This window comes from Tympanuchus pallidicinctus, unplaced genomic scaffold (genome assembly GCF_026119805.1).
Source record: "Tympanuchus pallidicinctus isolate F22 unplaced genomic scaffold, pur_lepc_1.0 scaffold2, whole genome shotgun sequence".
Taxonomy (NCBI): Eukaryota; Metazoa; Chordata; class Aves; order Galliformes; family Phasianidae; genus Tympanuchus; species Tympanuchus pallidicinctus.
Window position 1 is genome coordinate 21,635,991 of NW_026294721.1, and position 16,440 is coordinate 21,652,430.

The 16,440-nt window shown below is 38.2% G+C and overlaps 1 protein-coding gene across 15 annotated transcripts in view; it reads right to left on the bottom strand.

Annotated features, from left to right (window-relative positions):
* Positions 1-16,440, bottom strand: part of APBB2 (amyloid beta precursor protein binding family B member 2) — a 153,529-nt gene that overhangs the window by 45,544 nt on the left and 91,545 nt on the right. For 12 of the 15 annotated variants that reach the window (XM_052682765.1, XM_052682769.1, XM_052682764.1 and 9 more), the window contains 3 exons: positions 12,825-12,887; positions 12,333-12,418; positions 12,159-12,219 (listed from right to left, as the gene is read on the bottom strand). In XM_052682765.1, the coding sequence (XP_052538725.1) occupies positions 12,159-12,219; positions 12,333-12,418; positions 12,825-12,887 (210 nt within the window). The remainder of the gene's footprint in view (positions 1-12,158; positions 12,220-12,332; positions 12,419-12,824; positions 12,888-16,440) is intronic. The other 3 variants (XM_052682777.1, XM_052682779.1, XM_052682778.1) reach the window with 1 other exon arrangement.

Genomic DNA, 16,440 nt, shown 5'->3' on the forward strand with positions numbered 1-16,440 from the left:
GAAGTCACTACTGAAGGGTTCTCTTCAGGGCTACATAAGGTACTCGGACAATCACTTCTTAGCAATTAGCAGGTCACCCAATCATAAGACTGCAGAATTATTTTTGGCACATCAGATGCTCATGAATCTTGCTAAAAGTGCTGTGATCCCATTGGGGTATTAAATATTTATATTTGCAAGCTTTTTAAATACAGAATTTTTACTGTGCCAGAAGGTTGGTTTTTGTTTTTTTTTTGTGTTTGTTTGTTTGTTTTTAACATATATTTCAATAGTGCATTGAATCACAGAATATTAGCAGAGTGGATAATGTTCTAAATCAGCTTAGAAGTGAAAAACTAAATAGATGTAATAAACACATTATTTCCTTATTATTTTCCATATCTCAATCCGCAATATGTAAGCCGGTTTCAAACTAGAGATAAAAATAGCTGCACTGAACAGAGTATATCTTAAGCAGTTCAAGTTGACAGCAAGCACACTTCTTATGAGTAAAGATGGTGAACTGTTTGTTTTTGTTGGTTTTTTTCCCCTTGGGCACTTTTATTCTCATGTTGAATTCTCCAGTGCTGGTACCTGCTGTATTTCTTTCCCTTTGCAGCTCACTGTCACGACAGCAGAGCAAGCTGAATGAGACTCTCTGTTGTCCATTTTCCATGTATTCCCCCTTTGCATGAAGGGTTTGGATCCTCTCCTGTCTCCAAGTCCCTCTCAGTGTGTCCAGGTGAGGTACGTGAGGGAAAACCAGTTGGTTTCTGACACCTGGCAAATCTTTGTTTATGTGTTTTATAAGAAGCTCTTATCATTAACTAAATTAAATGTCTCACAACAACTTTATCAAAAAAGCATATTTCCCAACAACTCTCTACAAACAAAAAAGCAGACCTCTTAGTAAAACCCAGAAAGATGCAACACTGTGTACGAAGTAGCATGATGCCTGTGGCTCTAAGCATACACAAACAAATGTGCTTGTTTGCTCCAAACAAACCTGAAGAAGAAAACTCTTCTTAGTTGGCTCCAACACATGTTGGTGTGACTCAGACATAGACTTTCATGCAGATTTCTGCACAAAGTAATATGAGTGATGTGCACTACATACCACAGCTATTTATTATCAGTCTAGTAGACAACAAAATCATATAACACACACACACACACATACACAAGGAGGATGGCAGAAAAAGTGGGCGCATGCATGTTGCATTCCCCTCTCTGTGTATTGCTAGTACCTTTAAAAATCTGACAAAAGATTCACTTTGTGTTTTACTCGTTTGTTTGTTTTGCAGAGATTTTGCCTGTTTTCTTATTTGGCTTAGAGGTACTTTTTAAAACAAAAGAAAACAAAACCCAACATAAACAATCCACCCAGTCTCTCCCTTCAGGTGTGACCTAGTTCTTAAATTAGGGTCAGCTGAGTTAGCGATGACAGCACCATTGCTTTCTTAGCACTGTAACGTGGCACCACAGCTTCTCAGCTCCCATCAGCCACATTTACTAGCCAAGAGAGAAAATGCTGCCTTTGAGCTGAGTGAGCTCAGTTAATGTACCCTCTTTTCTCCTGGAACTAATGCGTGCAGTCACAGCCAGCCACGCTGAAAAGCATTGAGGGCAGCTCTCCTTGGCTAAGAGTTGACAAGCTCATTAAAGCAGCCGTCCCTGGTAACTTCAGCTAGTTAACTACCCCTGCTCAATGCTCACAGCTAATTATTGGCAAATTATAATTTCAAGGTAATCCAGAAGCTAACTTCTGGCCTACAGTAGACTCCCTCTTTTTCTCTCACAGGGAGTTAACAAATAGCCTTTATTTCACGTTACGTATTTTCACAATTAACTTACAAAATAACATCATATCATTTTATCTTCCAAGTCAGGACACTCTGCATTATCTTACATTTTGATGTCTAAAAAGAACAATTTGGAAAAATGTATCCGAATAAATAGAACATGATTTTCCTGCCTGCATTAATCCACTGTCCCCAGACTCTTTCCAAGAGCTGCCAAGAAAACTAGGTCTGAAGCAAACTAAAGAAAGCTGAAGAACAAAGCAGGAAGAAAGGCAGACTTAGGAATGGTGCACTGCATGGGGATCACATGGACATTGCTTTATTCTTGGTTCGGCTGGAAGTGGGCAGAGGATGAATGCAGGGAGAATGCTTGCTCCTCATCCCAACTGTGTCTTTCAGAAATCTTGTCTGATTTTATGAGCACAGATGTCTGAGGCAGCTAAGTGCAAACATTTAAACTGTAGTATGACAACAATCTTGTACTCTCATCTTAGGCGGAGACTTCACTTTTCCTGTTAAGCAGTGCATAAGGTGTGCTGCAAAAGACAGGCAAAGAAAGCCACCTGAACATACTCTGCCCCATGAAGAATCAGATGAGCAGAAAGGAAAACACAGAAATCCGCACCCACTTTCCCAGTTTCAGGGAGCATATGTTTGCACAGATGCAAATCTAATTGATGTTCTAATTAATGTTAATGGCCTGTAGTCAAAAAAAACAAACTCATAAACGCTGTAATCTAAACTCTGTAAAACACTGTAAACCTCTCTGGCAGTGCAGGTCGCTCTGAAACATCCCCCCAGACTGAGGTTTGAATGAGTTCAGTGAATGGGGGTGGGTTCATGCTCCTGCTCTTTGGTGTCACAGACCGCTCCACCACCTGGTACGGTTCTGCTCCATGAGAGCTCTTTCAGTGGGAGCACCAGGAAAAGGCAGTAAGACCTTTTCCAGGTACGGGGAATCATGATGCATCTCTGCACCCGAGCAACAGCACATTCTAGCTGTTGTAGTGCTAAACAGGTACTGTTAGAAAAAAAAAAATGTATCAGGAAAACTAAAGCAAATACAATCCTCCACTAGGCAGAGGACAAGAGATCAATTTTGCAAGACTGAAGTCAAAGTAGTATGGGAAATTGGACGGATCATAAGGGCACAGGAAGACCAGATCAAATGACAAGGAAAAATTACATTAGAACATCAGCTTGAGAACAACAAACCAAGGGACATGCCTAAAACACAGATTAAAAGCAATCTAAATTGCTGCTGGTATCCACTGTGAAAAACTATGCTTGAGTGTATATTCCTTGGGGATTTAAATCTATGCTATTAATTTCTTCTCTACTTCCACAGGACTTTAATATGAGCAATTTTCTTTTGTTTCCCTTCATGCTTTTCCTTTTTAAAGGTTATATCTGTCTGCAGATAAACATACGAGTAAATCATTACAGCATCTAATAAGGTCTTCTATCACAGGCCACTGAGCAGACTGGTGCCTGTGCCGCAGCATGTAGGTCACACAATTAACCACTTCTTGTGCAGCCAGCACATTTCTGAAAATTCCACTTACATCATCTTTAACTGTTTAAAAGTAAAGCAAACTAACACATTGCTTTACGCTTTGGAAGATAAAATATAGCTACTGTATCCTGGCAAATAAATGAGTTCCAATATATTTGCCTGCTACACATCAAGAAAACTTGCATTGATTTCAGATGAAAGTATTGGAAATGATCAAAGCTAAACTGAGTAACAAGAGAATAAAGAGATGCTGCTATGCAATTAATGAACAAGCAAGTACTTCAAATAATGTGAACAGATTGCTGCATATCCATTTTCTCATAGAAATATTCAGTTGTTATGTGAAAATTCTTAATTACCAAAAATTCAAACTGCAGAATCAAAACAATACTAGTAAGCATTTTTTAATATTTCTGCTTTTCAGTTCATGATGTATTATCTGAATTGCTGAAAATGTGTGTATCATACAAAACCAAGAGTATATTTTCAAATCAGAACAGAATTAAGAAATAATAATTGCTATTGAAAGCAGATGACAATAAACTCAACTTCTGTGGAGCAAAATGTGAGGGCTTTAATAACACTACAAATAAACCTCTTTAATAAATTACATCTCTAGCGCAGGTCAGCTGAACTCTCTGCTTTGACAGTCCCTTGCTCATTTCTCCAAGACACTGCAGCCTCATTTTTTTCCAGACACTCAGACTCCAACACGCAGGCTGACAGCAGTGGCTCTCTTCCAGTTTAATATTTGTTTCAGTGATGCCTTCTGGCTCACAGCCAGAGGTCAAATGTGCTCCATCAAGGCAAGAAAGCATTGCAGGCCATTGTACTGGTTCAAGATTTTTATGAATCCCAATTTCTTTTCATTATGGTATTTCTGAATCAAATGAAAAACCTAGCCAGTTGAGCAAAATGGAACAGACATCATTATTCTCTACTAATACCCTTTTGCTAAATACAGTTCTGAAGAAGAAATTAACATCACCTCAGTGAAAAACAGGCTCAGATTTCACATGCTCCGCAGTTACCTTGACTTCATACCCTGAAGAGATAGGTTTACAGACTTTGCTTTCAGCAACACATAGTGTTTTGAGTTTCACTGTAATATAGTGAGATAACAAAAACGCTTCCTCTGTAAAGAAAAGGCAGCCACTTTTCACCAGAAACCAACACAGGATGACTGTTACAAGAAAGCTCAAATTAGGGTCTATCTTGTAGAATAACTGAACTATAGACTAACTTGAGCACAACCAGAATATTCAACACACAAGAGACCTCAACAAATACACATTTCCTTTGTCTGTAAAGACAAGCCCTGCAGGAATTTGTAGGGTATGGAAGAATGTTTGTTATCTTTAACCGTGTTATATATTTACTTTTCTGATGAGGGCTCTCTTCTGCAGGCAGATGGATGTGAGAGGTTTTAATGCAGCTTGAAGCACTTTACTTAGCACTGTTATACATACTTTCAAAGGTAGAATGCATGATATTCAACTTGAAGAAAAAAGACAAAAAGGCAAAAAAAAAAAAAAAAAAAAAAATTAAAAAGAATAAGTCTTTACGTGAACTCTCAAATGTAATGAATCCATAGCAAAAAAACTTGTCTTGAGCTGTCAAGATTTCATGTCTCTGCAGAAACAATATTTTAAAGAGCAATTTCTTTTTTCCAGCAATTATATGACAGCATCCAAAGTCAATAAGTTAGATCACTTCTGATCCATTCCACTTGTTGAAAGAGACTCAAATGAACATGAATCTCAAGTTGATGAATCTTGATTCACAAGCCCCTGTGGCCTCCCACGCCTGAGGCCCCATTCACTGTCCCATTGTCTCCCTGCAGCACTGCAGAGCTATGGAATGTTGTACACCCCATGAGGAGTGACATAGTATCACTATGCAATGTATATCTCAAGTTTTTATATTCTTAAGTGATAACTGTTACCTTCCACTCCTCTTTTCTTTGTTGAAATGCGAGAAATACTGGCACTGGAGACTTCTGTTTCTCTACAGTGCAACTGAGAACTACTACCAAAATAAATGTGCGGACTGGTTAGAGCTATCTAAACACTGCTGTGTCATTCAACACCATGTTCCATTTCAATTTATTCTTAGATTAACTTCCTCCATAAATCTAGTTTTCATGATACACAAATAACCCACCAAGTTTTATCATGCTGTTTTTAAATTGGGTATATGTACTACACATCATGTATATGCATAACATGCATAAATACATATACACATCAATACACACTCAGCATTTTTTTCATTAAAAATGTGAGCAACAGAATGATAAACTTTGCGACATCAGAGGCAAGCCAAGGCTGCTTCTCCAAGCCACTCTGAAGTGGCAAGTTAATATGAATAATTGAAGAGAAACACAAATTTATCTTCTGATCAGTTCATTTTGTAGCAGTAACATGATGAACAGATATTCAAAAGGCAGTTACAACCAACAGTCTTGCTCTAAAGCTGGAGCTGGCAGAGGCTATATATTGCTTTAGAGGTAAAATAATCAGTCTCCAGTGGGAGTATGAAGGGCTGCAAGCTGTGATTACTTCACCAGTGTTTTAGCAAAGAGGCCAGCAATAGCAGCATAGGCTGAGCTAAACTGGGAGCTTCCTGCACTCTGAACCTATTGATCCCAGAACAGCATGAGGAGCTTTCCACTCCTGGGATGTGAATATGAATGAGACTTCTGCTCTCACTTTCTGTCTGCTCTCAGGACTCCTTTTGTAAGTCATACACATAAGTATGCTAGCCCTGAAAGAGCTGATACTGTGCTGCAAAGTACCAAATAAATTATGATTAATTAAAAATAAGAAAATGTAAGAAACACCGGCACCTGGCAGCAGTCCTGCTAGGAGCAGGCGGGAAGCTCCAGCCAGCCTGTGCTGCACTCCCACATAACCTGTGCCACACACAGATGGCACGGCACTTGGAAAAGCATGACCTGAGACAAAAGGATGCTCACATTTCATCTTTTCCCAGTCCTGTAGAAATGCAGCAGCCTGATGTAACCCTTCTGTACAGTGTATCTTAAAAAATAAAATACTGATAATACCCTGAAATTCAAGATGCTATTATTGATCTACAAACCTGGAGATTTATGTTAAATTTTAAAGCACCTTCCATTTTCTTTCCCACAAGGAATGGTTTTTTTTTTAAATACATTTTTTCTGAGAAAGGCTTCAAGAAAATCTTTCCCTATACATCCTTCCTGCTGCTCGGTCATCCATGTCCTGATCCACCAGAACAGGCTCACATGTAATTAGATCCCAAAGATAGATGGGATTTCTAGGAGTGAAGGACATGCAACATACCACAGGATCTTGAAGGGCTCATGAAATTAAAATATTTTATCCCAGACCTTTATGCATATATTGTAACAGATAAACTTACTGCACCTATTTGTATCATTAAAAAGTCAGTTGCTGAGATATGGGAAAGACTCTTATTTCTTCCTCTTTCTTGGACTAATCTTTGATTTGATTATAATTTGATTATAAATAAGTCTACATTTAGGACAAGGTGGAAGAAAATATCATATAGATGAAAATCTGTATTAGTATATATATGTATATATCACATCATAACGTGATTACTTACAGCATCATTTAATGATACAATAGATGTTAGTAGTATGTGTCAGTATGGCGAAAGAATGAATACACAGACACATTCTTCAAGGCATCTAATACACAAAATGAAAAAGCATTAAGAAAAAGTTATAGCGATGTATTTTAGTGCTTCAGTCTGCTGTTCCTAAAACTGCTTGTGAAGCAGAGTGCTTTAGCACACCTGCATCATTTATCTGCAGCATCTCTACAGCTGGGAGTGTGCCTTAATGCTCATGGCAGGGAGCCAAATTCATAAGCAACCAACCAGCTCAGGAATTGCTTTCCTCATTGCTCACCTTTTCTACTGAGAGGCTGCAAAGAAGGAGAGACAGATAAAATCTTGCTTTGATATAATGATTGTTGCGACTGACCTCTCTTCAACTATTCACTGGATGTTTCAAACTGAAAATCTGTTTTCATGCAGTTCTAAAAGCTACTGAAATGACTTCCTGAAAAGTGAAAAGGGGAGGTAGCTAACGATGCCTTTTTGTGTTTGAAACAAAGGAAAAACCATAACCCCCCCAAAACCTCTTCAAATTTCTCTGGAATGTTTATGTTGATTTTACTTATTTAAAATATTTTATTGCCAAATTATCATGCTACCCCCTGAAAGTCTAAAATAAACCAATAGCAAACAGAAACAAAATTTTGAAACTACTTAACTTGTATTCTATTTCCTCTGTTTTAAAACACTCACACACATTGTTTAAGGAAGATTCACGTGCACTGAATATTATGTTTTCTTCTATTTTGAGTATTCAAATCAATGCAAAAAACTGCACTTCTAAAGATGCACTTGGGTGTTCTACTGCCTGAGGTTTAGTCTTGAAAGAACTTTATAAGTACTCTTTGGGCTAATCCCCACAATATATAATTCTGTTGCTCACAAGAAACTTTCAGCTACTGGCAAGATTATTTGGAAGGAATCTCAAGAGGTCATTGAATCCATCCCCACTGCCAAAGCACACACCCTACAATACGTCACACAGGTACATCAAATATTCTATGAATATGTTCATAGAAGGAGACTCCACAACCTCTCTGGGCAAGCAGTTCCACAGCTCTGTCACCCCTGCTGTAAAGAAGTTCTTCCACATGCTTGCACAGAACTTCTTCCTATGTTCAAGATTTAGGCCATTGCTCCTTGTTCTATCACTGCATACCACCAAGAAGAGCCCGGCCTAATCCATTTTCCTCTGACCTTCCTTCAGATATTTATTAAGATTAATCAGATTCGCCTTCAGTCTTCTTTTCCTCAGACTGAACAGACCCAGGTTACTCAGCCTTCCTCATATGGGAGATGCTCCAGGCCCTTTATCAACTCTGTGGCAATCCTTCTAGAAGATCCCCATCTTTTTTGGGCTGGGGAGCCCAGAACTGAACACGGTATTCTAAATGTGGCCTCACCAGGGCAGAGCAGAGGGAGAAGATCACTCCCCCAATCTGCTGGCCACACTCTTTTTAATGCACACCAACGGATGGATATTTTAGATCTGTTCTATATAATATTGGAAAAAACTCATTTGAAGTAACAAATCTGATCAAACATTGTTAAATATTAAAGCCAGAAAAGAGAGCTGCTACAACAGTCAGAGAACCAGGCACTCATCTTTTAAGAAGGTGGCAACCTCAAATTTTAATTGAGATGGACTGAACTAAAGCTTTCTGTAGAGCTTCATATGCTCATGAGAGAATTAGATGCAATATGAGGTGAACAGTGAAACTACTGGATAAGCATTGACTATTTCCTGTTTGCACCAATAATCCAGAAGCTATTCTGAATGGGAAAGAATTATGCCCTTTAACATGGAAAATTCATCCTTTCTTGTAATTACTAGACATGACAAAAACTACTTGTCTCTGGTTAGCTCTTCACTTGCATCAGAAGTCTGAATCATCCGCAGCCCACCACCATCATCATGGGGACAGACCGATTATTTGCTAGTGGCCCTGAGTCTACCCAGGATATTTGTTTCTGGAGAACGTAAGAACATAAGAAACATGCAGAGATGAGATCTCTCCAAAAGACACAACACCTACCTTCATAGCAAGAGACACATCAAAGAGATAATGTTTAACTCTTTGGGAGCCAGTTAGTATTATGTAAAAGTTATTTCAATAGTGATATTTACAGGCTACATTCATGACAACCACAAGACAGCCGCATGTCACTCAAAACACTCAAGTACGCTTAACAATTCATCACCACGTTCATCACTTTCCATGCCTTCAGCTTCTTTCCATTCACTTACAGGTAAATCATCACATTCAAGTACCTGTTAGCAGCACTTCATACCTCTACAAAATGTAGAAATTATCTCTTCTACCTTTCAAGATCCTGAACATTTACTGGCTTTTAAATTAGAAAACAGGCTTTTGAAGCAATTGCCTAGTACTTCAGCAGGTATAGATATTTCTTCACAATTCTTAGATATCAATATATAGCTACTCTAAAATGGCAAGGGTGAAAAGTAGAGCCCTGCTGAACAAGCTAATATGGGGGCAGGAAATTAGAAAATCCATACAGGACTACATTAAGCCTATGCAGAAAACCACACCTAAATTGAAAGAATACAGGCAGGTTCAAATGTCCAGTCAAATAGGCTGATTCTGTATAGAATTAGGAGAAACTGAGCTGCATAACTCCTCTATTTATCATCCCATCCCTAGGGACGGAGACAGATTTCCCAAGAGGTTCAGTTTGTTTGTACCTGCACAGGGAAAAAAACCAAGACGTAGCCCAGATCAGTTTGTAATCCAGGATTGGTAAAAGCATCTTTTTACCTTCCTTGAGACTCAAGTAGGAATGCATGTTTCTCAATAAATTAACCAGGAAAGTTATGATCTGTCTCCTAGGACCAATTCAAAACTCATTTCCAGTCGCGCATGTTTCACATGCAGAATTAGTATCCCTGTCAAGTGCAACGAGCCACCTCTTCAAGAAATTCCTACAAAAATGAATCACTGAAATGGAGAAGCTCAATCTAATCATCTTCCTCTTTCTTGTCCTTTCCCTTCCCTTTTATGGTCTTGTGCAGAAAACCTGCACTGACCTGCCAAGGATGCGCAGCTCAAAGCTGAGTAAATAACTTTTCTTACAGGAACTACATGAATTCTATGACATGCTTTTCACAACATTGACTTGTTTACAACACTACAGTCCTTTCAGAAGCAGACCACCTTTGGGGAAGGGAACTACTAGAGACTTCCACATGGTGGCACAGTTCCCTTTACTGAAAGACAGCACTGATCTGTGTGCCTAAAGACATTTTTACTTTTATTTTTCTTTTAATGTACTGGCCACTATCGTGGATAGGCTTAAACAGATTTAAATTCTCTAGCATCTCTCTAACAAGGCCCATTTTGACAAATTCTTCTAACACAGAGTTTAATGAGTTACAAAGCTTCCTTCTCTGAGGCTGTGCTTGCTGCCACGCAGAAGCAAGCATCAAACCAATGCAGTAAGGCAAGTAACGTGGCAGAAAAGCTGAAGAAGCTAGAAATAGATTTATCCAAGCATCAGGTCACCTGTTTTAAATCCTATTGCACTTCTTTTACTCTCACAATAAGTTGGATAAAATGGACTAACAAGGAACCCTCCTACCACATCTGCCTTTCCATGACTTTTTTCCAGAGGCAAAGATTTTCTTGGTGTTCCCAGACCCACCTCCCATCTCTGCAAGGTATAGCCATACAGCAGCTGGAAGCTCTGCCCTCAGCCTCTGGAGCTGCAGGGTAAGGCCCAAGCTGCTGAACTGTACCACAACAGCCCTGCCAGGCAGTGATAGATAGCACATCAGTGCTCAAGTGATGCAATAAACATAAAACACTTGTATAATTCCTACTCCATTTCTTGTCCTGCTCCTTTCAGCCACTTCAGCGAATGTTTCAGTGCTCAGCTACGATTACTCATGTAAGCATCATCAGCACAATTTGGCCTACACAGGAGAAAAAAAGCCAGTTGCTGTGGACAAGCTCTTGGCTTCATCTCATTTTGCTGATACTGGATAGGTATCAGCTCCATAAATTGTGTAGCTTAACAGCTAGTCATACAGGAGGGAGATGATGACCAGTGTTCTTTGTCCACACAAACACTCCACACAAGGACTCCCCCAGTGCTAATTATCCAGTGAAGAGTGAAACGTACCAAAATGTCAGCTACTTGCAGTGCTTTCCACACTGTAAGACATTTGAAAGGAACAGCTTTCTGAAAACTGGTACCTAATGCTCATCACTCCCCCACTCCATTTACTGTGCCTGTCATTATAACGAGAGCAGCTGAAGCCTCGCTTTTGAACTGCCAGCCTGCCAAGCGAAACAAACTTATTTACATCTGATTTAAACATCACAAGCCAAATAATCAAGACGACAAAGTACCCTGATCAGTCTGTTTTTTCTCCTAAAATATATCGTTAATGCTATTATAATTATTAAATCTGTTTCATACTGTCTTTCTGCATGTAAGTAGCTTCTGCTCCTGTCAGTCACTGCAGGTGTATGGCAGCAAAGGCGCTCATTTAAACTAGTTGGATTTCCAATTTTAGAGATTCGCATACATTCTTAAAAATGGATGCAAGCACATGGCAAAATTGTCAACAAGACCAATCTGGAGACATGTGCACAAGCTTTCAAAACCTCCTGCTGCTTCCTTCTCCTCAGAAAGTTTAGATTACATCACTGAAGGCCCTAATTTAATTATGGTGCTTGTTCACACAGTAGTCTCATTTTTACTGATAAATTTTATCCTCAAACTAGACTGCATTCTCTGTTCTCTGAAATACAAAGTTCCTTTTTCAAAAAAGCAGCTTCCTTGTTAGTATCTGAGAGTTGAAGCAGCCACTTGAGCAAAGAGCATTTAAAGAGGGGACAAACTTGAGAATAAAGAGCCACTGCCGTCAATGAAAGCCCCAGGAAGCTGTCCAGCCATAACAAAAAACAAGCCTCTCTCTTACTTAGAACAGAAAACTTGCTTGGTTGTGCAAGGGGTCAGTTATTACCACTTACTCTTCAGCTGTAACAAGCAATTTCTTGGCTCTTGGTCACACTATCCTGACCAAATGGAATAAAACTTTAAATTGCAAATTCCTTTGAAAAAATTAGTCTTGCATGGTCAACCTATATTGTGCCAAAAGGAGGAGTATATTAAACTTCACAACCTAGGAGACATTCTGCAGCTTGCAAGTTATGTTCACAATTGCAAATTTTAATTGTTATCTCACAGTGTATTTTCTTACAGACCTTGGCTTCTGGATCACTGTTGATGCTACAAGAATCATCATCATCAGACTGTGGAGCATTTCTGTTAAAAAACAAAACAAAACAAAACAAAAATCAACTTCAAAATAAGGTAAAAATTAAGGAAAACACCATATGAAACTGGTTACTCCATGGGAATTTCTGAAGTCATCGTACCTGAGCTTCAAGGAGGCATAGCGCAATGTGGCTCCTTCAAACTCTTTCAGACTTGGGTCTGGGTTCACAGTGGCTGCATGCAGGTCCTACAGATAAAGGCAGTTTGGTCAGTGCAGTATTAAGGACACCGCCGTGTTATTTCTTATTTCAAAGGGAAATTAAATCCTCCCTGCAAAGAAGCGACAGTATTTCTGGCTGAAGTTGAAAAGAGGCATGCATATGTATTCTCAAGCTGCATTTCATTCAGTGCAGGCATCTCATTTGTTATATCATGGCAGTTGCCCTGCAAGTTTAGACTGAATCCATTCCACGTGGAAAGATCAGAAAAGGCAGCATGTTTGTGAGCTACACATCCTTAGCAGTACCCCCATTCACTTCGGCCTAAGTTATGAATGACATTCATGGAGAAATAAAAGGGAAAAAAACAGCCACTGCCATGCAAAAAACAAGGGTAACAGTATTAAAGGTTCTAAAATCTGACAATATACTTGCCTTCCAAATGTCACTATTAATCTTTCCCCCATTCAGTACAGCAAAATCACTCCATGGCTGTTTCTAGACACATAATTATTCACACAGGAAGAAGCACATTGATAAAAAAAAAAAAAAAAGAAAAAGAAAAAGAAAAAAAAAACACAAGACACTGTTGTTAGCATTGATATTTACAGGATGGGTTAGGGAACAGATCACCTCAAACTTCAGCTAATTACTATACCATGGCATTTGGAGGAAAGGGAAGAGAAGACATGCTTCTAACAGTTACTTACCAAAACAAATGATTGAAACAAGGAAAGTTAATATAAATTAGGAACGAACAATGAAATTATTCTTTAACTATGATCTTAAAAGCAAGCAAAATAAATCTGAATATGAATGTTGGCTACAGCTGCTACAGCCTGGTAAACAGCAGTTTAGGGGAAACACAAGGATTTCCATTTGATTGCCACATTTGTTAAGGGACTAATACTACTGGAACTAGAACTGCAACACAATGATATACACAAGGAGAAGATACATACAAGGTAAAGATCAAATATTTTCTAGGGAAAAAGCACGAGGAACAAAGTGAAGGGAAGAAGGATTAATAAGGAGTGCAGAGAGATTTTTTGTTGAGAAAGTACTTTTGTAAAATCTAGGAACCTTTTTTTTTTTTTTTTTTAAGAAAACAAAACAAACCATCCACTCTCTCATTTTCCATTTAGCTTTCTAATAGCTCTGATGCATTCAGAGTGGCACAATTAATAAGACAATAGTGCATTTAACACTATGGCAATCTGAGTTTTGTCCTTTCCTGCAAAGCCTAGGAGGAGCAACTAATGTTGGAGCTGTCCCCCCTCCTTCCCCACAGGGAAGCCCCCCAAATAGCTCCCCAAATCATCAAGATTTCCCATAATTAATAATAATTAATAATAGCCCCTCCCAAGACAAGCTGTGCACTAAGGCCAAGCAGAACCCACATACTCAGTACATTAATTCACAGTATGGATCTCACATCTCAGAAGTGTTCTCATGAAATCTTGCCTGGAGTAATTATTGGTTAAAAACAACTCCCACAGTAACTCCTCCCAGACATGCCTCTGACTTAATTAATAGTTGTTAGCTTTTCCTACTAAGCCCCTCATTTTTAAATTATTAGCTGTTGGCAATTATGTTACCTATGGAATAACATCTAGAGCTGATCCAGGTGTGTGATGAATCAGACTTTAAGAAGACAACTACCATCACCACGTTCTACTGGGACCTCAAAGAAGTTCTTATTGAAAATTAAGCCCCTTCTCTCTGCACAGGAAATGGGAAAAAGGCAGTAATTTCTCTAAAATTTGGAAGAAAACATACAAAACATGAGGATTTACAAAGGAAGTCAGTCATCAATGCAGAGAAGAAAAGAGCCAACTAAGTGAACTTTAACCACCTGTCCATGTGGTTTTGTTTTTGTGCTTTTGCTAGTAGTAGCTTTTGGAATAGAAAGGGAAAGAATAATCCAGGTTAGCCATACTTAGTGTTTATTAGCACTTCTGCTAAACGTGCAGAATTTTCGCATAATGTGTAACCTGCAATTGGTTTCGATTGAAATTCACTAATTATCTTGAAAAGTAAAACTGTCTCACAGCCTGAGCAAGAGTAAGACATTTTTGTATTTTTCATTTTTTAAAGCCCTTTGTGCCATTTGTGTGCATTACAGCACCATTTTTCCATGCTCATTTTCTTGTAACTTGCTGTTCAACGCTAAGTATCTGTTGTACTTCATGCTAACTGCCTGCAACCAGGCATGGAATAAAACTGGCTATCTTTGTTGACTGCCCTCAGCTGTGAGCCACATTCTACCAAATGAAGCAAAGTTTCTGTATGTCACATCATTTAAGAGACAGGGACACAAAGCTAAAATAAATAACAAACAAATTAATAAAGAAGGAACAAGACAAAGGGTAAAAATAGCATTACTCAGGGAACAAAAAAAAAAATCTATAATTCTATATGTTTATTTGACTAACCTAAAAGCTGGAATAGCCCAAACAAACTCAAGACTAGCACTTAATGCTTCACAAACAAAAGTGATAAAATAATTGTTATGGAGTGACAAAAGCCCATTAAGACAAATAAGAAATGCTACCCACACCAATCTTTAATCCTAGATTGCCCTTTCATCCATCAAAAAGATTTTCAGAAGAAAACAATACAAATTCCTGCCCATGGGGTTGAATTAAAGCAGCCCTTCCAAGCCAGATCAGTTTGAAAGCCTGTACTCTGAGCAGCTCTATGGGAACCAGCAGTACACAGCTCAAAGTGCTCCAGCCTCAAACTGGAACCTGTCCACCACAACCACTGCTGCCAATGGCAGCACCAGGGTACAGACATTTGGGAGCCTCATTCTAGATCAAATTCCACATCTTTTTTGTCAGACTGACAGACACAGATTTCCAAATTAATTCTATCAATGTGCTGGTATTTTATTGCAATGCTATCTTAGTAATGATAGTAAAAAAATCAGTATTATTTAAATAGTAGCATGTCAGAAGCTTATTGGTGAACATAGAAACCTTCAAGAGATGAATTCCTCAGTTTATATCTACAATTAAAATAGGCATATAATATTAACATATTAATAAAAGTATCAGGAACTTGTTTATTTTCAATATAATCTTTTAAGATACAGTATATCGTATTGATCCTGCCATAGAAATGCATATGCTTGACTGGATCAAATTCTTCAGTGCATTAGCACATCCACATCAAAATCTAAGTTTAATTTGAGTTATATATATGGCATATATATGGCATTTTAGAATAGCTCTTCAAGTATTCTTATTTTATACATTCACACTGTACTAAGATCTGTGCTGCTATAATTATTCTCTGTTTAAAGAAATGAAAATTATAAAAGATTAAAGGTCCATATGCCACATTACCAGCAGGTCTAACATCTTCACTGCAAAGACATTTTAAACAGAGGTAGAAAAATAATTCAAAAGAATATATGCATTCTCTTGCAATTTACTAACCTAATTGATTTCTGGGTGGTCATGAAGGACATCTACAACTTCCCTATTGAAGCCCATATGTTGTCCATATTCTAGAGAAATACTTAATGTTGAAGTTATATATCCCTCACTTATACAATCCAGACATTTGAAGTTGGAAGAATTTGCAGGAATTTATATGGAGCATTTCTGACTTTTTTTTTCTTATTTTCTACATGATTGATACCAATTGATGCTCTTTCTGCATGAACCTCTCTCAGAAATGATTTCCAGTGTGTTTGGTGAACAGGCACCTTACTGATGTGAACTGTAACTAAAATGGTGTGGTCAAGTTTGGCAACCTTATGAGTAGCAGTTGTGAACACATGGGAGCAATCTTTCTGAAATAATAAACAAGAATGTGCATGTTTAAGCCTGTACAGGATAAAAGTTTCAGGGTCAAAACTTTAACACATATTTGAATGTCCTTTACTCCCCTTGCTTTTCACCTACGTTATTTTGGTGCATGTATCAATAAAGTCAAGAACACAAAAAATGTCATACCTAAATACATTAAGAAAATAATAACCAAATACTGCCTGATACAAAAATCAAAGCTAGTACAAAGATTTCAATTGATTTCATAAAGC